The sequence below is a fragment of the Lupinus angustifolius genome, chromosome LG01 (assembly GCF_001865875.1).
Source record: "Lupinus angustifolius cultivar Tanjil chromosome LG01, LupAngTanjil_v1.0, whole genome shotgun sequence".
NCBI lineage: Eukaryota > Viridiplantae > Streptophyta > Magnoliopsida > Fabales > Fabaceae > Lupinus > Lupinus angustifolius.
Genome location: NC_032009.1, coordinates 36,206,717 through 36,231,822, shown reverse-complemented (window position 1 = coordinate 36,231,822; position 25,106 = coordinate 36,206,717). Strand labels below are relative to the sequence as shown.

Below are 25,106 nucleotides of genomic sequence, written 5' to 3'. Positions count from 1 at the left end.
GTTGGAATGAGCTCATTGTTGTCATTTCAGATTACCGTAATTCCTCCTTTCTTCGGTACTACTTGCATAGGACTTACCCATTTACTGTCGGAAATGGGGTAAATCATTTCGGCTTCTAACATTTTTACCACTTCCTTCTGAACAACTTCTTTCATCGTCAAGTTGAGCCTCCTTTGTGGTTGAGCTACTAGTTTGAAATCATCCTCCATCATGATTTTGTGCATGCAGTAAGAATGACTGATTCATTTTAGATCTTTCAATGTCCAACCAATTGTTTGTTGGTATCTCTCCAAGACTTATATTACCTTGTTATCCTCCAAGGTGGATAGCAAGTTGTTGATGATAACTGGTTTATGGGAGTCACCTTTTAGAAATACATACTTTAAATGTGATGGTAACTTCTTTAATTCTGGTTCTGGTTATTTTTTCTCGTCTCCACTTTGGTCTAGTTCAGGAGAAATTTTATTATCAGAGGGATTTTTTATCAGTTGTTCTTTTTCTCCGTCCTCCAGATTTTGTTCTTGCGTGTCCCAAGAGTTATCAGGATGAGGCTGTCCTGAGCATATTTCTTCAAGAATATCAATCTGGAAGCATTGCCCCTTGTCTCTTGGATGATGCATTGCCTTGAAAATGTCAAACTGAATTTTATCATCTTCTACTCGAACTATCAGTTTGCCATTTTCCATATCTATCCCCATTTTTGTTGTTATCATGAATGGACGTCCCAGAATGAGTTGGATTTCTACATCTTCAGATATGTCAATAACAGAAAAATCTATAGGAATCAAGAACTTATCTACTTTTACTAACACATATTCTTCAACTCCTTCCGGATATTTAATGGATCTGTCAGCAAGTTGCAGAGACATTCTGGTTGGTTTTAGTGGCAATCCCCCTATTCTCCTCATCATTGAAAGTGGCATTAGCCTAACACTTGCTCCAAGATCAACTAGTGCTTTGCCTATTGAAATTTCCCTAATTGTCACCGGGATAGTTACACTTCCTGGATCTTTTAGTTTGTGAGGGACATTTGTTTGGAGGATCGCGCTGCAGGTTGCATTGAGTTGGATAATTTCTTTCTCCTGATGTAAACTCTTCCTTGATAGCAGTTCTTTCATAAACTTGGAATAAGTAGGCATTTGTTCCAAGGCCTCGGAGAATGGAATGCTGATTTGTAATCTCTTGAATATTTCCATAAACCGAGCAAACTGCTCTTCCTTCTTGACTTTTGATTGAAGTAGGGATATGGTATTTTTTTCCTGAACTAGCGGGTACTGTTTTTCTTCTTTTTGTCCCCCGCTAGTTTCTAGTGTATTTTTTTATATACATTTTTTTTCTTCTTTTTCTTTTTCTTATTTTCTTTTTTATTTTTCTTTTTCAATAACCCCTCCCACCGTTTTTCCAATTCTTGTTGTGATACTTCTGCAATGGTCTGAAATAGCTGAATGATGTTCAACTATGTATCTGAGTTGATTCCCCATATTTTTAATAGCATCGTCTATGATTTGTTGATACTTGATGGTTGTCTACATGAATTGCTCAAGTATCTCCTCTAGTTTACTTTGGGATAGGTGTGATTAGAGATGGCAAAACAGGCATTGCCCGCGGGCAGGGCATAAAATTTTTGTCCGTTTTCCCGTTTGGCCCGCCAAGTTTGCGGGCATTTCCGTTGGGCATGCGGGCGGCCCATAAACATAATTTAAGGAAAACAGTAAGAAAATTTTAGATTAGTTATGATGTAATACGATTTTTAATCCCTAAAAAATATTAATCTAATGTAATTTGTTAAGCTTCATATAAAATATCAAAAAATTTGTTAATTTTTTCTCTTCAACTACTTTATTTAATTTCATTTAATTTATTATATGAATTGTTTATTTTTTTAATTATTCAACAATGCCCGCGGGTCGCCTACAAGCCCGTGAGCCCGTTTTAAAACAGGCAGGACATTGAATTTTGTTCGTTAACAAATGTGGGCATGCCCGCGCCCGCTTAAATTTTTGCGGGCATTTGCAGGCGTGGGCTAAACGGGCTGGGTGGCCCATTTTGCCATCTCTAGGTGTGATGCTGAGTGGTTACTTATAAAAAAAGACTGATTGTTGATTTGCACAACCATGACACCAAGAGTGTTGTTCCTCCAATTGTTTTGGTAGTGTTTGTAACTTTTGGTGCACTGTGTTGAGCTTCTGTTCAAACTCCTTTATGAAAGTTTCTATTTCATTTTGGATGTTGACATGTTGATCCATTTCCCTGAAATAAAACGATAAATAGGAAATTTGTCTATTTCAGAATAAATATTAGTAGAAAAGAACAAAAACTTAATAAGTTTAAATTAATTTGTCCAAAACTGAAAAACAAATTTGTGCAAAATTATTAATAGTATAGCATAATAAATAATAAATTCTATTATTTAGCAATTCCCCAGCAGCGACACCAATTTGTTGAAAGAATTTTTTTTGCTTTCTTTTTTTGAGGTAGCAAGTTTCTGATTATTGTATTTAATGACAGGTCAACTCTTTGCTCGACATCTCGACTTTCTTGGAATAAATTCCAACGCCGGTTTAATGGTTTCAAGAATGTTCCTTTAATCAAAAACTTAGTTTTATTCAATTATTAACAACTTCATATCATCTCGGCTTTGTTGGAATATATTCCAAAGCCGTCATAATGGTATGAATTTAGCAATTTAATACAAGTGATATTTATTTTCGTTTTCCTTTATTAACTGAACTACTTCCTTGTGGAAGGTTGGGAAAGAAAAAATAAATAAAGCAATAAAATTATAATTTAACCGTACCACTTCTTTCGAAGGGTAGGTATAAAGAATAAAATAATAAATAAATGTTAGTTGCGGAAAGTAAATGACAAAAAGTAAAAGTTAGTAGTTAGTTCACTCATTATAACTCTGTATTTTTCATTTTCACAAAGATACAACTTATGAATTAAATTACACTTTGATTCAAGGTTTCTTTCTTTGTCAACAAATAAAATTTATAAGTTAACACTTTATTCTTTTACATTTGTATCTCTTTCAAGATTCATTTGTAGTATAGTATAGGTTTATATCGAACCACAAGGAATTCCCTAATAGAATATTATTATAAACATGTTATATTACTAATAAAGTTTAAACATTTTTTTTGATTTGATTTTGTTTATGAAATATTAACAAGTAAAGATAATCATAAAACAACTATTATAAACAAATTCTTGAAGAGGAAATTGATTGGAAATATGGAATTATTTCTCTACTTGATTTTTGAAAACATTATAAGTTATGTGTTATACTTTCGGTTAATTCCACACATCATTTCTAAATCTTTCATCTAGTGTCCTAGAGTGATAAGATGATTTTCAAACCTTATGTAATGCACTAAATAAAAGTTAAGTGCCACTCATCGGAGTAGGTTGTCACACCCTACTTCAGGCTCCATTAACTTTATTTAGCCTTGAACATAAGTTGCTTAAAATAGATGATTGATGTGGCACGTGAACTAAGGTGTAGGTTATACTTTTTAGTTCACTTGTCAACACTTTAAGAAGAAGCATTTTGGATTTTTAAATCAAGTTTTACGTGATCAAGCTAAAACTGCATTAAGAACTTCATAAAGAATCAAAATTTAACCAAAAAGTAATAACTTGAATGTATTAATTTCAAAAGATAAATTAAAGATAAGAAATTACACCATAATCCAAGTCAATTTGTAGGAGCATGAGCCATCTATCCAAGGATGAGATGCTTTTTGGACCGAAATGAGATTACAAATTTATGTTTTTGTATCTCATTTGCAGCTCTCTTCCACCGCCAAGCTGCTCACCAAACCCTTCACCATGGATTTGGTCTCTTGGCCAAACAACTTAGTCACCTACTTGGGGCTGACTCTCCCAAGCTAATTGTGAGCTACTGGCCCAACTATGGCGAGCTACCTCTGAAAAGCCTATGTAGGCTACTTGAAATGAGGTCATGGTTGCTTGGTGGCTAAGTCCACTTGACCAAGTTGCTGAGTGCACACCGCCAAGCTATTTATTAGGCTCCGCTAAGCTGTCTACTTGAGCATATTGGCTTGTGTCAGGCTTGTGTTCTAACTGTGCCATGCTTCTATTCTGACTGTGCCATGCTTGTGTTCTGACCATGTCAGGCTTGTGTTTGATTAATTCTTCTCTTTTCCTCCAAAATTCTGCAAAATATATTACAAAAGAAATACACAAAGCATATATACAAGATTGTGATATTTGATCCAAAACGTGTTGAATTAAGTTGGTTTCTAAATTTATCTAAGGATAAGTGTCATGAAAAGTATGAAAATTAGATATTTTTGGCACTTATCAATGCATGAATTGATTTAATATTTTTCGATAAGTTGTGGTGGAGTATGCAATGCATGGTATGTTGGTGCACGGAATGCAACATTTCCATGATTTTATTATGAATGTAGGCATATGTAGATGAATGTGTGATGAACAAATGAACGCTTGATTGATGAAATTTTAATTTTTGCTTCTTTATTTTCTGAATGTATATATAAATGAATGTATGAATGATATTTTGACTTTTGACTCATTATATGAATGAATAAACGTTTGAATGATGTATTTTTTTATGAATGATGTATTTTTTATGAATGATGTCTTTTTTTATGAATAATGACTTTTTTATTTTCTTAATGAATGTATGAGTATGTATGAATGATATTTTTGTTTTTGTGAATGGTGAATGTAAAATTGATGTTTTTTTATTTTTTGATGAATGTTTGGTTATTGTATATTTTGAAGAATGAATGAATGTTATGCATAAACTTGTTGTAGTAATGTCAATGCATTTTGTATACCACTAGGATTTGCTAGACCCTACTTTTGGAAATATAGCCTTAATTACAATATAGTAAAATGTCATGGTAGATTTGACATCTATTATACTGTTAAGGTCAACTTTTCATTTAAATGGTAAAACTCTTTGCTTATTAACATGATAGGTAACTTATCCCTAGGGTGCTTAGCCCCTTGGAGAGAATGGAAATTATCCCTATGACATTCAGTCCGCCGTGGGGTGTGAAAATTATCCCTAGGGCGTTGGCCCATCGTTGGGTATGACAATTATCCCTATGGCGTTTAGCCAATGGTAGGGAATGTAATGAACATTAGTCGTTATGTGGCATAAGGACATCAAAGGGAAAAGAGGTCCTTATATCGCTTAGGCTTGGATGACATATTCATCTGAACTAGGGATGGCTAGCCCCTTTATGTTATGAAATGAAATGATAACTGAATATATAAAGGTTTTGCTTCTTGTGTCTTATATTTGGTTTTTCCTAGAAGGTTTTAGGAATGTGTAGAGGTCACAAACTTAGGGTGAGGAACAATGTTTTATTTAAAGTGGACTTGATAAAAGGTTTAGACTTCTAGTTCACTGCATCCAATATCGGAAGAAAAGAAACCCAAAATATTGTAGGTTAGAAACAAGAGGAGTTTGGCCCTTCGAGCGTCTAACTCACAATACTTTGTAACAATCTCAGTGGTTTATCAGGCTTAAACCAGTGAGATTGCATCTTACATCCGACAAAGAAGATGCCCCTTCTATCTCAAACTTAATCTCTAATACCCGGTTATAGGGCATATGTGTGTTTACTCGAGTGTACCATGTTTGTGTGTGATAAACCGTACAAACCTTTTGTTTTACAAAAAAGAATTCCCACCCCCAAAAGCTACGATAATCACCAAATAGGGAGTTTAGAAATAATAATAAAGCACATAATAATTGTAAAACAATTATGACAAACAAAAAAATGGGTATTTAAGTCCATGAGTTCGCAGCTGTAGGTCTAACCCTCTTATGGGTATCCCAGTGGCATCGCCAACTATCGTGATCCAATTTTTGGTTGGAAGATCGACTCTGTGACTTAGGAAGAGGCGAACTCCATTTCTACCTCCACCAATAGATTTGGAGTCACCACTATGTTTTTTTTGCAGTGAAAACATAGAAAACTCTCTAATAAGTCCAATTAGGATAATTTGATCTTTTGAACTTGAGTTCTGAGCCTGGGAGTCAGTTAAGGATCGGGGAATGTCTTACCACCCCGTGCATCATATTAAATCGGTACACTCGCTAATCACATAGACTCTTATACTCTTACACAAATTTAAAAATTTGATCATTGAAACAAAACATATTTATTTTTTACATTTGTGTCTGACAAGAGTTCATCTTGCTCCTATGTATCCTAGGTGCAATTGAGAAATTAAAATTTTGTAGTCATGGTTCGAAGGTTGGTTGGTCGAAATACAATTTGAATTTTGTCATCTTTAAGATAGATGAAGCAATAGAAGATAATGTTCGCATCGCACCAAATCTTAAATAGATTTAAATAGATAATAACAACATTTTATTTTTTAAGAGATAATTAAAAATTTATGGTTTACGGAATAGATGAAGCACCAGAAACTAATGTCTGCACCGCATCAAATCTCAAATAGATATTTGAAATAGTTAAAATTTAATCGTTTACGAGATAGATGAAGCAGGAAAACTAATGTCTGCACCGCATTAAATCTCAAATAGATATTTGAAAAGTAACTGGAATATTATTCGCTACAAGATAGATCAAGCAACAGAAACTAATATCTGCACCGCATCAAATCTCAGAGATTTTTGAAATATTTGATTTTTTGTTAATTTGGAAAATAGTTGGTAGATTCAGCGGAGTTAATTTTTATTGATTTGAAAATATTTATAATATATGATAATTCTAAACTGATGGAACTAATAGCTTAGAAATGGTGTTTGTCGTAGATCTTATTCCTGTTTTCAGAGAAGTTAGAGACGACTTGAACAATAATCTTACTATAAATATTTCATTTTTATTAAACGATAAGATAATTTTGAATTATTTTTATATATGGAATTAATAGCTTAGAGACGGTGTTGGTCGTAGACCTTCTTCACATTTTCATAGAAGTTAGAGACGACGAGAACCATAATCTTATTATAATAATTTCATTTTTGAATATTGAAATTATCCTCTGGTTATTATTATTGTCAATTGACATTTTTATTAGTTTTTTTTTTTAAAATAACATTAATACAATATATAGGTTGAAATATACAACCATTATTGATGGTTGAGATATGAAACGTACAAATTAATATTCATTTTATTAAAATTGCCTAGATGGAATTAGAAATAATAAAAGCAAATACATAATGGAAAACAAAAAGAATTAAGCAAAGAGGAGATAAAGTTAGATGAAGGGGAATAATTGAAAGGGGTAAACCCCTTCACCCCTATCGCCGGTGCAGGGACCCTCCAGCTCGTGTTGGAGTGGAGCATCTCTTCTTTTTCGAGGTGGATCAAATGAAATCCCCCGTCTTTTCTCTTCTTCGGCGGTGACTTGGGCGTTTGCCGGCGATGGAAGCAGCGATGGCCAAAGGCCCTCAACAGCTGGAGCCGAGCCATCCATGAAACTACGATGACAGCTCGGTTTCGATATCTTCGTCTCGCCTCGTATTCGAAATTTCCCTCGGTGGTGAATCGCGGTAGTTCTCGACGGTGGGAACCACCTATTCTTGTGTATGCTTGAGGAACCGGTAATCATCTTCTCAGTTTTTTATTATTTGTTCTGTTTAATGAATCGAATGTGAATCCCCCGTTGTGGCGGAGATGGGACACCGTGGGGAAGACGAGGGAGGGGTATTCTTGCATTACCCCACATTTATCCTCAAACCATGGGCCCAATTGTCATACCACAGGGTTGTTGCACGTATATGATGATGAATAAAGCCATTGATGGCTTGATACCGACAGAGGCTAAAAAATTAGTAACGTCCCTATTCGTTATATGTTGTAACTGTGTTCCTTCTACTATTTGCGATGATTGGTAAATTGTGTAAAAATTGGATTAGGATGATAACAAATCATCATCAAAACTGTTTGAGGATTATCATCATGCACTGTTTGCTTTTTGTGTGTTTATTAGTGTGATGGAATGAATCAGTTATATAACTTTAATTATTGGGTTGTCCTCATGCAACACAACTCTTGCTGAGATATTTATTTTTCTGTTATGCACTGGTTTAGAGAAAATGCAGTGTACTTGCAAGATGGAACGGAGTAAGGGTGGAAACAGGCTAGGCCGCCTATTAGGGGCCCATTACCTGGCCTATAACAGGTTAGGTCAAACCAGACTTTTTTCATTAACAGGTCAGGCTCAAGCTTTCTAAAAAGCCTATTTAAGCCTAACAGGCCGGCCTATTTAGTTATATTATATATGAATGTTGAATTTATACTATTTTAATATAAATATTATTATTATATATGTAATATTAATATAAAAATGTATACAAAAATATAATTTAATTATTAGAACTAGATGGGCCTAACTAAAAGTAGGCCTATAAGTCCATTTAAATGTAGACATAGTAGTCTATTTCATGACCATATAGTATAATAGGTCTTTAAACAGGCTAACAGGTCAGGTCAGGCCAGGCTTTTAAACAGGCCAGACTCAGGCTTTGAATTTTTTTTTTAAATAGGGTAAGAGGCTAGGCTCAGGCTCCTATATGCTATATAGGTTGAGCCTGTTTAAGGCAAAGCCTGGCCTGACCCTTAAAGGTATCAGTATCATAAGCTATACAAACTCATTTTATGTAAATTACTTTACCCCAAAGAAATCCTTCTTAGTGATGTTTATGTCAAATGGTGGAATGCTTATGAATATATTTATTGATTAAATGAATGCATATAAACTGTTTGTGAAATAAATAATATAGGATTCTTATGACATTGGGGTGAATTGCTAACCTGGTATCCCACTTATGGCGAACCTTTTTCTGATGCTCCTTTGGAATTCAACCTTTTCTTCCCATTTTTATGTTCCTGTTAGGTTGCCTTTGTGTTTATGGGTATGTGTGGTATATAGTAGATGTGAATTGTATATCTGATTGTTGAGTGACAGCTCTCTTTGTTGGCTCTAATTGCTAACGTGGATGCTATATTATTTGAAGGTGGAAGAGGATGACTATGGTTAGTGGTTCCCAGCCACCACAATGAGCAATCTTTGCAAATATCTTTTTATGAACATAAAGTGGGGCTTACTTTATCTTGCTTGGTTTGATTTTTATTGGATTGGCTAGTGTTGATGCTGAGCAGTCTTCTGAATTTTCAAAGCCACATATTTGAAGTGTTGCTGGGTATACCAAGCGAGGCAAACAATGGAAAAGTGGTGTAACAAGTTTGTATCAGTTGTAATGTATTTAAGGTTGTTGGGGGGTTTGTTTTTTTTGTTTTGAGAGTGTTATGTGAGGAATAGAGAGAAGAGATAGAGGATGTGGTGTGAAGCGGTGATGAGTTGGGACTCTTTTTTTACTTTTTCTTCCCCTCCCCCATTTAAAGGAAAACTGCATCAAGGTTATATACCCAACCGTTTAGAAACTTATTGCATAAAAAAAAACTGGTGGGAGAAGAAGAGATGACTGATATATTTTGCTCTTTTAGTAACTTCCCCTCTTTAACTCGTGATATGGCTCTCTATATTAAGAAATCATTAAAACAAAACTTCTTCATATACCTTTCTTCTTCCGTTTTATTTTCTTTCTTTCACACCTTCTCTTCACCTCTTAATAATTAACAGAAGAAAGAAACAAGCAAGGGTGGTATTTGAATTATTTGGATAATGACAATTACTATAGCTACATGCTCAAGATTAAGTGGCCGTGTTTCATCACACTAAGATTGGTGCCTCTTTGTCTATATTATAACTCTTCCTATTAAAATGAACATGTAACTATTTTATATTAAATTAACCTTAGTGCTGATTATTCAAAATAATATCACCGATAATTAAAGGTTTTGAATTTTTTAGTCTAAATTTGAACAAGCAAATACAATTGGCCCCATGTCATAAAAGATGCACTTTCCAATTGAGTTTTCATAGTTGTACCTCTTTACTTGTTGCTTACTAGATAGCATGTCAGCCGGTGTTTGTATACTATCGTGATCAGTAACTAGTAAAGAAATGATCATTAATATTTCCAAGGCCGAGACAATGGTCAAAATGCTATTTTAGAAACGGAAACGAATGGATACTTCTGGAACTTGAGATGATCAAAATTAAATACGAGAATACAGGTCGGGTATTGCCGGAACTCGAGAATTAATACCTGGCTCGTGGTCTTGGAAAGTTATTGAAAGCACATCAGACTCGACGTCCTGGAAAGTAAAACTATTTAATACGATAACGCATGTCATAGAAAGATTGATTGGAAGCACATCAGGCTCGAGGTCCTTTAAAGCAAAGATTTTGATACGAGAACGTAGATCGGGTACTGCTGGAACTCGAAAATTCACTTCAGGCTCGAGGTCTTGGAAAGATTGATTGAAAGCACAACATGCTCAAGGTCTTAGAAAGAAAAAAATTTAATCCGAGAACGTAGGTCGGGTACTACCGAAACTCAAAAATTCATATCAAGCTCGGGGTCCTGGATAGATTGATTGAAAGCACACCACATTCGAAATCTTGGAAAGAAAAGATTTTAATATTAGAATGGAGGTTGGGTATTGTTGGAACTCGGAAATTCACTTCAGGCTCGGGGTCCTGGAAAGATTGATTGAAAGCACATTAGGCTCGGGGTCCTAGAAAGCAAAAAACTTTTAATTCGAGAACGCAGGTTAGGTACTGTTGGAACTCGGAAATTACCATCAGGCTTGTGATCCTGAAAAGATTGATTGAAAGCACATTAGGCTCGTGGTCGTGGAAAGCAAAAAAATATTAATCAGAGAACGCAAGTCGGGTACTGCTGGAACTCGGATATTCATATTAGGCTCGGGGTCTTTGAAATATTGACTGAAAGCACATCATGCTTAGGGTCCTGGAAAGCAAAGATTTTAATACGAGAACGCAGGTCGGGTACTGCCGGAACTAGGAAATTCACTTCAGGCTCAGGGTCATGGAAAGATTGATTGAAAGCAAATTAAACTCAAGGTCTTGGAATACAAAGATTTTAATACGAGAACACAGGTCGGGAACTGCCGGAACTCGGAAATTCGCTTCAGGCTCGAGGTCCTAGAAATAATGTTTGAAAGCACATCAGGCTCGAGGACCTGGAAAGCAAAAAAAATTTAATCCGAGAACGCATGTTGAGTATTTCTAGAACTTAGAAATTTACATTAGGCTCAGGGTCCTGGAAAGTTTGATTGAAAGCACATGAGACTTGGGGTATTGGAAAACAAAGATTTTAATACGAGAACGTATGTTCGATACTGCCAGAACTCAGAAATTCACATCAGGCTCGAGGTCTTGGAAAGATTGATTGAAATCACATCAGACTCATGGTCCTAGAAAGCAAAGATTTTAATACAAGAATGCATGTCGGGTACTGCTGGATCTCGAAATTTCACATCAGGCTCGAGCTCCTAGAAAGTAGTATTTGAAAGCACATCAGGCTTGAGGTCCAAGAAAGCAACGATTTAATACGAGACCACAAATCGGGTACTGCTGGAACTCAGAAATTTACATCAGGCTCGAGGTCCTAGAAAGCTATAATTAAATGCGCATCAGGTACGGGGTCTTGGAAAGCAAAACTTTTAAACGAGTTGAGTATTGATATGAATGTTTGAGGATGTATTGTATGTCATGTTGTCATGCTTTGAATAATACAAGTAATGTCATGTATGAGTAATGAGTGCATGCATATATGTTTTTGTTTGTGATATCATTGTTTTCTAAAATCAAACAAATTCTTTTTTATGGACTCGACTGAAATGCAACCTTGTTGATCTTCTTAAAGGGGACTATATGTCTGCATCTTGCCATCTATTTTGACGTAGTGTCATGTTAAGAATTTATTGGAAGAGTTGGGTCGTCCAATAACTTGCCCCAATATCTTTGTCAAAGACCTGTTGAGAATCATTCCAAAGAGAGGTTGTGACTATAACTTCAAAAAAGAACTGCCCTAGTTTTCATGGTTGAGGCTGAGCAATATTTAATTTTCATTTGAGGGTGTTCATTTCTTTTCCCTAATTTTTTCTTAGAATACCTACTATAGGTACATGTCAGGAATTCTCTCTTTTTATTATGATACTAAGTCATCGTTGAAGATTCTCGACTTAGCATCGCTCTTCTTTTCTTAGGATACGCTTGTAGGTTTCAACCTAGCACTCTTTTTCTTTTTGTTTGTAGTTTTTTTTTTGGCTTGTCTCTTTTGTTGTTTTGACTATTTTTGAACACCCTCAACTGTGACAGTCATAAATGCATGAAAGCATGAAAGCATGAGTCACCCTTGAAGTTTAAAGGCGAAGACACGAGATCTTGCCTCTGCTAGGTTTAGGGATTTTTGGCTGATCCATGATGAGGAACTTCAACCTTTCCCTAGGTATAGGCTTCTTGGTACTTTCACTTGAGAAATTAGATTAACCCTCATAAACTGTCCCACTTTGGATTGACAACCTTATTTTAATTTCCATTTGTCATGTGTATTCTATGTGCACAACTATTTTAAAAAAAAAAATACTAAAAACAATGATCATGGAAATATGGATTTCTTTCTTGGTCTTTAGTGTTGAAGTGGTGGTGGTGATGATGATAGATTGGGATTTAATCTGATGCATTAAAATGAGATGTTTAATCAAACTTTTATGAGATTTATTGGAGGCAGCGTTTCTCTACCCTAGTGTGTATACCTTTGACAAATCAAATCCTCGACAATGTCTTTTGAGCTTGTATCTTGGTCTAGCTAAAGGTTTCCAAAAAAGGATATAAAGGCTCAAATAAGTGTATCCCAAACCCCTTTCTATGTTCTCCTTTCTCCATTGTCCTATTTACAGTTTTCTGACAACACATTCAGCTACTGAAATTTTATCTTGAATTTTGTGATGAAATGGGTGAATACCTAACATTTAGGCAATAATCTTTCCAAAAGGATTTTGAATTGTTCTTTTTGGCGGCCTTTGCAAGTGCATTTTCTTTGCCCTAACTTTTGCCTAAGATTATCGAGGATTCTCAGCGAGGGAATATTGAACTTTGTTTTTTAATTGATCACAATCCTCTATGAAATGACCAATTGCCCCAATATGATATTCATAAATAACATTTGGGTTGAATCCTTATGGGTACAAGGGTTCCACCTTCTTCGAGGGGATAGGAGTCAACAATGATCTTTGAAGAAGTTGCAACAATAACTCAGAATATGATATCGAGATCGAATCATCCAAACTCTTACTTATTTGCTTTCGGGACCGTCCTTCCTTACCATTTTTAAAGTTATAACATGATGCTTGTTGAGAATAAGGAATTTGAGGTCGGTTGAGGGTCTATGTGAATGCAGTTACCTCTTCCATATCTTCACTTGTAAGATCACTTTGGATTATCTTGTTGGCTGAGTTTTTCTCAATCTTGTCGCTCCTGGAGTGATTCTCAATTCTCTCCCGTATAGTTATCAAATGATGGAAATCTGAATAGACATTTCAATCATTAGATCAAAGAAGGGATGTTGTAGGTTATGGATAAACATTAAAATACTCTCTTCATTAGACAACTTGGGCTTCAACTTAGCGGCCAATCCTGTCCATCTTGAACATATTCCCTAGAGGTCTCATCATTTCTCTTGGACGTCTTCTTGAGTTTTACCCTATCAAGACCTTGATCAATATAATAGTTGTATTGTTTAAGGAAAGCATTACACAAATCCTTGAAACATTTGATATGAGGACATTCGAGACGCATGTACCAAGTGATGGCAGCTCTAGTAAGGCTCTTCTAGAAGACATGGATTAGCAAATTGTCATCCTTGATATAGGGAATCATACATAGTGAGGTGATCCTTAGGACAAGATGTTCCTTCATATTTCACAAATTCAGGCATCTTAAACTTTAGTGGCAATATCACATTCAGGACCAAGCATATGCTTCTAACGTCCTTCATACTGTGGGAGCTTGCTTCTGAAAGTGCAAAGTGTCAAGATAGCACTTAGCTTACCTATGTTGTGATGAAGACAAAGGAATTAGTGAAAGCTTAAAGATAACTCAACAAATCAACATGCCAAAGATTCAAGAGCTTCATGTCTAAACTAGAGTCTTAGATATGTGTCTTAGTTATTGAGTCTAGGTTAGGTAAACCTAGATACAAATCTCACAAGTTCTAAAAACTATCATATCATTTACATGAGATATGCCATCTAGCTTATTACATTTTCATGAATTAATTATACATGTTATTTTTGCATCTTAGGCATAACATAATGATAAAACATGTATAGTTGATAAGCATAACATATAGGTAGTTTACCATTTAATATCTTAACCAAAAATATGCCACTTACTCATAACATATAGTTGATAAGCATAACGTGAAAACAATTTTAATCAATTTCAAAAGATAACTGAAAAACAAAATTCAATTATTCGAATCAGACCGTTAATCGATTAACATGGTACTTAATCGATTAATTGGGCATACAACAACTTTTCTATATAAACTATATTTTTACACCATGCTTCATACATTCATTCATTCATTTTTAGAATTGCTAAGTTGCATGTTTTCGTGTTCTTTGTATGCCATATACGCATAGAGAATTACATGTGAGATTAGTGAGAGATAGTATCATGCTTAGGGATTAAAATGTTATTCATTGCATGTGATTAAATGTGTTCATCATTCTATCCGTCTTGCATGATTATTTCAATTATTTTTAGAGATTTCTTAGGGTAGAAATTACATGTTCTTCATGATTCTGATCTTATACATATTCATAATAATTTGTGAGATTTGTATAGGGTTTATAGGTTGTTCTTAAATGTAATATTTGAGCTATTTTGTGCTTCACATTACTCTATTTTTGTTGTAATTTTTGTAACAAGGAAAGTCGTCTCTTGGTGTCGCACCACTAACGAGATACAGAGCGTCTTCACCAAGACTTAGAGGTCTTGAGTTTAGAGAATACTCTTGACTGGGGCTGGATCGTAGGAAAGGTTTTCCTAGGTGATTGGGTAAGGTCAAACCAAGGTAGAGATTCTGGGAATTCAAGACGGTAGCGTTCAAGGTCTTGTAATTGGAAGTGTGTATGTAAGATACATTAGCTTCAATTTTTAGTGAAGAAAATCTCCCAGATCAGAAGAGAGGACTTGATGTAGTTTTGCAGTGGACCGCAAAATGAACCAGTATAAAAACCTTGTTGTAGGTTGTTTCTTGTCCTTATCTCTTTACTGTTTTAAAGTGTTTTTAATTGCCTATTGTAGCTGATATATGGAATATAGTAACTCTACCATATAAAGATCATTTATGTTCAAATATATCTGCTATATCATTTATGTATAATCTGCAAGTGGATGTGTGATTCAGCCATTCAACAACTGTTAATTATGTGTGACTTAATCGATTAAGGCATTCCTTAATCGATTAACTGGGTGATTTTCCAGAATAGGGCTTTGGTGCGAATAGCGGTAAGTGGGAACCGCGACACCTATTCAACCCCCCCCCTTTTAGGTGTATTCTATCACTGATACCTAACAGCTTCCTCAATAGCTTTAATTATTTCTTCGATTGCCTTAATCTTCTCCCAATCTTGAGGATTTATAACATTGTAGGACACAAAGGAATGATTGGGATTATCATGGCCAACTGGGGTTTCCATATGATAGGAAATTTGTCCTTAGGGAGTGGTGTATCAATATGAGCAGCTGATTTATCTTATGCAGTCTTGAGAGCAAGATTCTTGCTTCCTTCGTAGATCGTTTCAACCAAGTCCAATTCACCATAAAAACTATTTTTCAACTCATGAGTATCCTGGATAGTAATTTATGTTTGAGGTGCCTGATCGATTGAGATGTATGAATGACGTGAGGATGTAATTTTTTATTCATGGAGTATACATGCATGTTATTATTTTCCTTTTTTTTTTGAGTTCATATGAAGATGCGTAAATTTATTTATTTTTTTCTTTTTCGATAATTTGTGATGCATGATATGATAGTGCATGAAATACAAGTTTGAATGTTTTTCTATGTTTTTTAATACACACATGTTGGAATATGTAGGTGATGATGAATATATGAATGATATGTATTTTAATTTTTTTCCGATTAATGGAACATATGAATGAGTGAATGTTTGAATGATATATTTTTAATGAATATCGTAATAATGATTTTTTTAATATTTTTTATGAATGTTTAAATGATGAATGTAGGAATAGTATATATTTTTTAATGAATGTTCGGATAATGTATATTTTCATGAACGTATAAATAAATGGTATGCATGAACTTGATGTAGCAATGTGAATGCTTTTTGTATGCCCTTAGGGTGTGGTAGACCTTTTTTAAGGGAAATATAGCTTCATTTACAATTTAGTAAAATGCCATGATGGATTTGATATATATATCGTACTATTAAGGCCAACTCTTGAGTTAAATGGTAAAACTCTGAACTTATTAACATGATAGGTAACTTATCGCTAAGGTTCTTAGCCCATAAGAGAGAATGAAAATTATCCCTAGGACGCTCAGCCCGTCGTAGGGTGCGAAAATTATCCATAGGGCGTGGAGCCCATCTAGGGTATGAAAGTTATCCCTAGGGCGTTTAGCCTATGAGATTGCAAATAACCCTAAGGCGTTTATCCCATGGTAGGGCATGGAAATAATCCCTAAGGCCTTTTAGCCCATGGCAGGGAATGGAAATTATCCCGAGGGCCCTTAGCTCATGGTAGGGAATGTAATGTGAAGACACCAAGCTCACCAAAAGAAGAAAAGGAAGAAGACCATGAAGACATAGAAGATTCAAGCTTTAATATATTTATAGATTAAGTCTTCATAGAGGTACTTTTATCCTTATACTCACTTTAATATTTAGTAGCAGTGCTCAACAAATCAAAATCATTTTTAAAGAATTGGATATGTCTAAAATGCAAAGTCAAAATTGCTAAGTAATGATATAATACTTGACGTGAGTAACAGGTTACCAGAACTAGGTAACACAGTACCTGAACTGTGAGGCAGTTGGTAATAGGTTACTGGAACTGTGTAAAAGGTTACCTGACTGATAAAGTAGTTACAAAGAAAAACTAACTAACGTAACCGATTAATTTATGGAATTAATCGATTACCACCTTGGAAAAAACATTTGGGTAATCGATTACCACCTCGTGACAATCGATTACATAGAGCTGTTGAAACTAGATTTTCAAATTCAAATGAACAACTTTCATCCAAAGTGAATAGGTTTCATTATAATCGTGTCGCCTCTTCGTGGAAGGTTGTCATGGCTGATTGGAAGCCTATTTGAAAGCATTGAGACATACAAATTCATAACACAAGAAAACCCAAGTTGTACACAATCATACAAAACTTTCACAACGTAGTAAACAAAATTGGCACATTTTGTTAGCAACTTTATTCCTAAACTTTAAGATATTTTGAAGTTTCTTCCAAAGAGCATGTGTTCTAAACTTTCAAAAGATTAAGAGCATTGTATACTAAGCATTTATAATGTGAGATTAAGGATTGCAAGTTATAGAATTGTCAACACTTGTAAAAGCAATCCTGCCATGGTCATATTCTTCCTTTTGGTTGTAAACTTTTCATCACAAGGGTGTGTTGAGAAGGGGAAAATATTTTACTTGAAAAGGAATTTTCAAGGGTAGATAAGTTGTGATTGTGTAAGGTGCAAGAATATCGGGAAGAGAAATTGTAATTACAACTCAAATTATCTAGTGGAAAAATCTCGTGTGGCAAGTGTACTGGATGTAACCTTCGGTGGACAAGAAGGCGAATCTATATAAAAACTCTATGTGTACTCTTCTTCTACTTATTCTTGTCATTTACTTTTGCTTTACTTGGTTGAATTATGCATAAATAATCCGCTACACATTAACTTTCATAATATAGCAGAAAAATCAGCCATATTCTCCCAACAACTAATTCACCACCCTCTTAGTTGGCATCTTAAACTTACAATTAGAACAAGAGCTTATTTTGTCTAATCTATTCTCAAATCTGATCCTGTATTTAAGATTTCCTCAAGATCATTTCTAGGAGAAGGTTCTGACATCAATCACTCTACAAGATTTGTTGGAGAATGCTATGACTTCTGGAAAATCAAGATGAGAATCTTTATAGAATCTCATGACCTGGATATTTAGAACGCGATTGAGGAAGGACCTTATCAACCCTTCACCATTGTTAATGGTGAAAGGGAAGTAAAGCCAAAATCCTTGTGGAATGATGAAGATAAAAAGAAAGTGCAATACAATAGCAAAGCAAAGAACATCCTCACTTCAACACTTGGAATTGACAAGTTCTTTAGAGTGTCAAACAAAAAATCTGCCAAAGAAATGTTGGACACTTTAGAGACCACACATGAAGGAACTGAGGAAGTAAAAAGGTCGAGACTCAATACTCTCTCCCAGGAATATGAAGTGTTTTGTATGAACCCCGGAGAGAAAATTCTAGATATGAAAAAGAGATTTACTCACCTTACAAACCATCTGATTGCACTTGGAAAAGTATTGTCTAATAGTAACTTGAACTTGAAAATTCTAAGATCACTTTCAAGACAACGCCAACCCATGGTGACAACCATTTCAGAAAAGAAAAGCTTATCTAAGATGTCCTTGGTTACACTCTTTGGAAAGTTGCAAGTGCATGAGTTGGAATTGACCCAACTTGAACAACATGAAGAGAAAGAGAAGAAGAGATAGAATATTTCTCTCAAAGCTAAAGGAGAGACATATGAATCCTCAGAAGATGGGTCAGAAAAAGAGGAAATAGAAGACATGAGCATGTTGGTGAAAAAGTTTAGTAAATTCCTGAAAATGAATAAAAGTGGTATGGCTGGACAACCAAGGAGATTCAAAAAAAGCAATGAAGTTTCCACTTCAAATCAAAGAAGACCGGTCATATGAAGATGGATTTTCCTACATTGAAGAAAAATCCCTTCAAGGAAAAATTTGAATAGAAGACCGGTAGATGAGCTTACAATGCATATGAGGATAATGACTCAAGTTCCACTTCAAAACCAGAAAATGAAGAGCAAACTCATCTCTGTTTAATGGCTTCTCATCATTCTGAGGATGACGAAGTAAGCGAAACTGAAATTTTAAATAAGCCATATTTTCTTATTTACAAAATGCTCTCAATGAACTGCGTAACGAATATGTCAAATTCACTAAAATTTGTTTCAAACAATAAACTGAGATTGACGCATTCCATATTAAATCTTCTTATTCCTCTTGTCCAAATTGTATTACTCTTGAAAATAAATTTTCCACTTTGAGTCTTCAACTCAAGAATATTAATAAGAGTATAACAAAATTGGATGACATGCTGAAGGCACAAACACACTTGATTGGCTGTGGAGGTCTCGGTTTTTCCAAACCTTCTTCTCATCATATTTCTAAATCTAAATCAAGGATTCAAATGCAACAACTCAATTGCACTTATTATCTAAATCACGGGCATACCTATAATACTTGCAAAATTAGAAAATATGGTATTCCCTTAGGACATTGTAAATTGGTAGAGAAATGTACTAACCATTTAGGACCCAAACAGAATTGGGTACCTAATATTACTTAAAAATATTTAGGCGTATTTGGGAGCCACCAACGACTGATGGTATTTGGATAGCGGCTTTTCAAAACATATGATGGGCGATAAAGGAAAGTTTTATGTTGTTACTCCAATGGACAAAGGCTATGTCACATATGGTGATAATAACAAAGGAAAGATCATTCAAGTTGGTAGAGTCGGGAAGTCACCTTCTACTACAATAGAAGTGTGAAGAAGATCTTTGCTCCTGACCTTGGCACGATTTTGATGAAGACACCAACATCACCAAAAAGAAGAAAATGAAGAATACTTATGAAGACAACGAAGAAAAAGCTTTAAGACAAATTTGTCTAAGTCCAAATAGGTACTTCTGTACTATACTCTCGAATATACAATAATAGTAATGCTCAAAATATTTTTTAAGAAAATTGAAACACTTCAAGTATAAACAAAGAAATTTTGAAAATTAGTATATAACAAGTTACTGTATCTAAGTAACAGTTACATATGTTAGAAAACTAGTTATCCAACAAAAACTGTGTAGGGTAATCGATTACTATATGTGAGTAACAAATTACCCAGTTTTGGCAAAGTTGAGTGATCGATTACTCAAGGCTGTAATCGATTACTCTAATTAAAATTTAAATGCCCAGTTTGATAGAGAGTTTGGATAATCGATTACTCAACGCTGTAATCGATTACAGAGAGATGTTGGATTAGTTTTCAGTTTTCAAAATGAAGGGTTTTCATCTCAAACGAAATGGTTTCATTCCAATCAATTCCTACCCTTTCAAAGAGGTGTTCTGGATGGTTGGAAATCCTATTTAAAGGCATTGAAACTTATAATCAAATAATAACTCTTACACAATCTTCTCACAAAACTTTCAAACATAATTATGAAAATTCTCTAAAATATTTTCTGCACATTTTGCAACTTGTTGTTAAACTTTCGAAGTGAATTTTCTGAGTTGCTTGAAGTAAAGTGTTTCAAAGTCTTACAAACTTATAATAGAATTATTACTTAGTATACAAAGAGTAATCAGATTGCAAGTGATATTATATTGTAAACTTGTAAAGGAAATCTTGCCATTGTGGTAAATTCTTCATTGACATTGCATAATTCTTTCTTTCACAAGGGTGTGATAAGAAATGGGATAGATTCACTTAGAAAGGGTGTTTTCCAAGAGTGACATAAATATTACTGAGTGAGTAAGGTACATAGAGGTCTCGGGGTGAGATATTGTAATTACAATTCATAATATTTAGTAAAGAAATCTCTTGTGCTGCAAGAGTACTGGACGTAGCGTTCAGTGGACAAGAAGGTGAACCAATATAAAATCTTGGTGTACTCTCTTCTCCTTCATCTTTTGATTTTTACTTGTTAATTTTCTGCATAATTTTTCCGCTGCACTTAACTCTTGATTTTGCAGAAAAAGTGGCCATACTTTTAAGTCAACTAATTCACCCCCTCTTAGTTGCAATCTTAGTCTTACAATTGGCACCAGAGCTATTTTTGAGTATATTATTCTCAAATCTGATCCTATATCGAAGATGGCCTGAAGATCATTCCTAGGAGAAGGTTCCAACATTAACTCCCCTCCAAGATTTGTTGGAGAGTGGTATGACTTTTGGAAAATCAGGATGAGAATCTTTATAGAATCTCAAGACTTGGACATATGGAATGCAATTAAAGAAGGACCATATGAACCCTTCACCATAGTCAACAACATAAGGGAAGTAAAGCCTAAATCATCATGGAATGATGAAGATCAAAAGAAGGTGCAATATGATCTCAAAGCAAAGAACATCCGCACTTTAGCACCTGGCATTGACGAGTTCTTTAGAGTATCAAACTACAAATCTTCCAAAGAAATGTGGGATACTCTAGAGACTACACATGAAGGAACTGAGGAGGTAAAAAGGTCGAGACTCAACACTCTTTCTTAAGAATATGAAATGTTTTGTATGAACTTGAAGGAAATATTTCCCAAGAATCAACACTCTTCAAAAGAGATTTACTCACCTCAAAAATTACCTTATTGCACTTGGTAAGGTACTATCAAATAGTGACTTGAACTTGAAGGTTTTAAGGTCACTCACCAGAATGTGGCAACCAAAGGTAACAACCATTTCCGAAAAGAAAAGTTTATCAAAAATGTCCATGGCTGCTTTGTTTGGTAAATTGCAGGAACATGAATTAGAACTCAACCAACTTGACCAACATGAAGAGCAAGAAAAGAAAAAGAAGAATATCTCTCTCAAGGTGAAAGTGGACAAATACGAATCATTAGAAGATGAATCTGAGAAGGAAGAAATGGAAGAAATAAGTCTTCTTGTAAAGAAGTTCAGCAAGTTCCTTAAAAGGAGCAAGGGGGCTAAAACTGGACAAATGAGGAAATTCACCAAGAATAATGACGCCTCCACTTCAAACCAAAATTTCACATCCTTTGAATGTGGCCAGCCTGGTCATATGAAGATGGATTGTCCAAACCTGAAAAAGAATTCTTTCAAAGGGAAGAATGAAATTAGGACTGGACGAAGAACCTATATTGCTTGGGAAGACAATGATACAAGTTCCGCTTCTGAACAAGAAAATGAAGAACAATCACATCTCTCTTTAATGGCATCTCATCATTATGATGATGAAGAGGTAAACATCACTAAACTATATTCTTCTGAATTACAAACTGTATTTCATGACTTGCCTGATGAATATGTCAAACTCACAAAAATGTTTCGAAAACAAAAAACTGAGTTAGATACATTTAGAAATAAACCCTCATCATCTTCATGTCAAAACTGCATTACTCTTGAAAATATAGTTTCAATGTTCAGTCTTGAACTTAATAAGCTGAACAAGAGTAGTAAAAGTATGGAAAAAAATCATTAATGATCAAAGACACTCAATAGACTGAAGAGGTCTTGGCTACTCAAAAAGCCATGTTTCTAAGAAACAAAGTCTCTCAAGAAAGATAAATTTTCAAAATCAAAGTATCCATGCATTTGAACATAGTAATGATAAATATAGGATACATAACCATCAACCCACATGTACATATTGTAAATACCATGGGCATACACCAAATACTTGCATGATTAGAAAATATGGTGTTCCCTTAGGTCATTATAGATGGGTTGAGAAAGGTACTAACCATGTAGGACCCAAAGAATATTGGGTACCTAATAAAATGTAACCTGATTTCCAGGATAATTTGACACCCGCCTGCAACTTATGGTACTTGGACAGTGGCTGCTCAAAGTACATGACAGGCAATAGAAATAAGTTTTGTGTCCTTACTCTAAGGGACAAAGGCTATGTCACATATGGTGATAATAACAAAGGAAAAATACTTAGAGTTGGTAGAATCAACAAGCCACTCTCAACAAATATAGAAGGTGTATTGTATGTTGAAGGACTCAAGCACAACCTACTAAGCATAAGTCAATTATGTGACAAAGGCTTTCATGTGGCATTCTACACGGATAAATGCATCATCAAAAGTAAGAATTCTCCAAACTCTAAACTCATTGGTAAGAGGATAAATAGTATATATATGATTGACATAGACTCCTCTTTACCAATAACATGTTTAGTTGCTAATTATAACACATGGCTTTGGCATAGGAGAATTAATCATATTCATATGGATCATTTGAATAAACTAATTAAGAAAGATTTAGTTGTTGGTTTACCCAAAATGAAGTTTGTTAAAGACAAGCTATGCAATGCTTGTCAAATGGGTAAACAAACAAAGACATCTTTTAAACCTAAGCACATGGTTTCTTCCGGTAGACCATTACAGTTACTACACATGGACTTATTTGCCCCCTCAAGGATAAAAAAGTTATGGTGGTAACTACTATGCTCTTGTTATAGTAGATGATTTTTTGAGATAATCTTGGACTCTATTCTTAGTTCATAAGAATGAGGCATTCAAAGCCTTTAGCATTTATGCTAAAAGAGTTCAAAATGAAAAATCACTCAAAATCGTTGTTATAAGAAGTGATCATGGGGGAGAATTTCAAAACTCTTCGTTTGAAGAATTCTATAATGATCTTGGCATCAATCACTTTTTTCTACTCGACCACAACAAAATGGTGTTGAAGAGAGAAAGAATCGGTCTTTAGAAGAACTGACTCGTATAATGTTGAATGAAACTAACCTCCCAAAATATTTATGGGTTGATGTAGTAAGTACTGCAGTTTATGTTTCAAACCAAGTTCTTATAAGACCAATTCTTAAGAAAATCCCCTATGAACTCTTTAAAGGTAGAAAACCAAACATTTCTCATTTGCATGTATTTGGTTGTAATTGCTTTGTTTTAAATAATGGTAAAGATAACTTAGGGAAGTTTGATGCAAAAGCTGATGAAGGTATCTTCCTATGCTACTCTCTTACGTGTAAAGCTTATAGGATTTTTAATAAAAGAACTCTAGCCATGGAAGAATCTGTTCATGTATCTTTTGATGAAACCAATCCTGTGATAAAGGATGGGTTAACTCTTGATGAAGTGGACTTACCAAGTTCCCCTTATAATGAAAAGTATATTATTGATTCTACAACTAAATCTGAGCATTTGAAAATGGATGATAATCTATCCTCTCAAGAAGAGCATAGTCACTCTGGTTGACCAAAAGAATGGAGAACTCATCGAGATCATTGTATTGACAACATCATCGGTGATATTAGCAAGGGTATTACTACCCTTTTAATGCTAGAAGATGCGTGTATTAACATGGCCTTCGTCTCTCAAATAGAACCCTCCAAGATTGATGATGCAATCGAGGATGAACACTGGATTCTTGTAATGCATGAAGAATTAAACCAGTTTGAGAGAAATGAAGTTTGGGAACTTGTCCTAGACCTAAAAATAAGCATGTTATAGGAACTCGTTGGGTATTTCGTAATAAATCTAATGAAAATGGTATTATTGTTAGAAATAAAGCTAGACTGGTAGCCCAAGGATACAATCAGGAAGAATGTATAGACTTTGATGAAACATGCGCTTCGATTGTTAGACTTGAAGCTATTAGGCTATTACTTGCATATGCGTGTTCTTTAAACTTTCAGCTATATCAAATGGACGTAAAGAGTGCTTTTCTTAATGGATATATTCAAGAAGAAGTGTTTGTAGAACAACCTCCTAGTTTTGAAGATTACAAACATCCTTCTCATGTTTACAAATTAAAGAAAGCTCTCTATAGCTTGAAGCAAGCTTCATGTACATGGTATGATCGTCTAACAAATTTTCTACTTGAAAAGGGATCTACCAAAGGAAAGGTCGACACTACACTCTTTATAAAGAAAATAAATCATCATACTCTTCTTGTTCAAATTTATGTAGATGATATTATTTTTGGTTCTACTAATGAGGTTTTGTGTAGTGATTTTGACAAAATAATGCAAGGAGAGTTTAATATGTCCATGATGGGGAAGTTGAATTACTTCCTTGGATTACAAATCAAACAACTTGACAATGGAATTTTTGTAAGTCAATCCAAGTATTGCAAAGATGTGCTGAAAATATTTGATATGGATGACTGCAAGCCAATAGCTACTCCTATGGGAT

At 34.6% G+C, this 25,106-nt stretch overlaps 1 protein-coding gene across 1 annotated transcript; it reads right to left on the bottom strand.

Annotated features, from left to right (window-relative positions):
* Nucleotides 420-1,196, bottom strand: LOC109340932. Its single transcript, XM_019578724.1, has one exon. It carries the CDS (start codon nucleotides 1,194-1,196, stop codon nucleotides 420-422), a length of 777 nt encoding a protein of 258 aa, XP_019434269.1.

What these genes read in the sequence shown, in the direction of transcription:
- LOC109340932 (XM_019578724.1), bottom strand. Translation starts at nt 1,196, where the DNA reads ATGGAAATATTCAAGAGATTACAAATCAGCATTCCATTCTCCGAGGCC.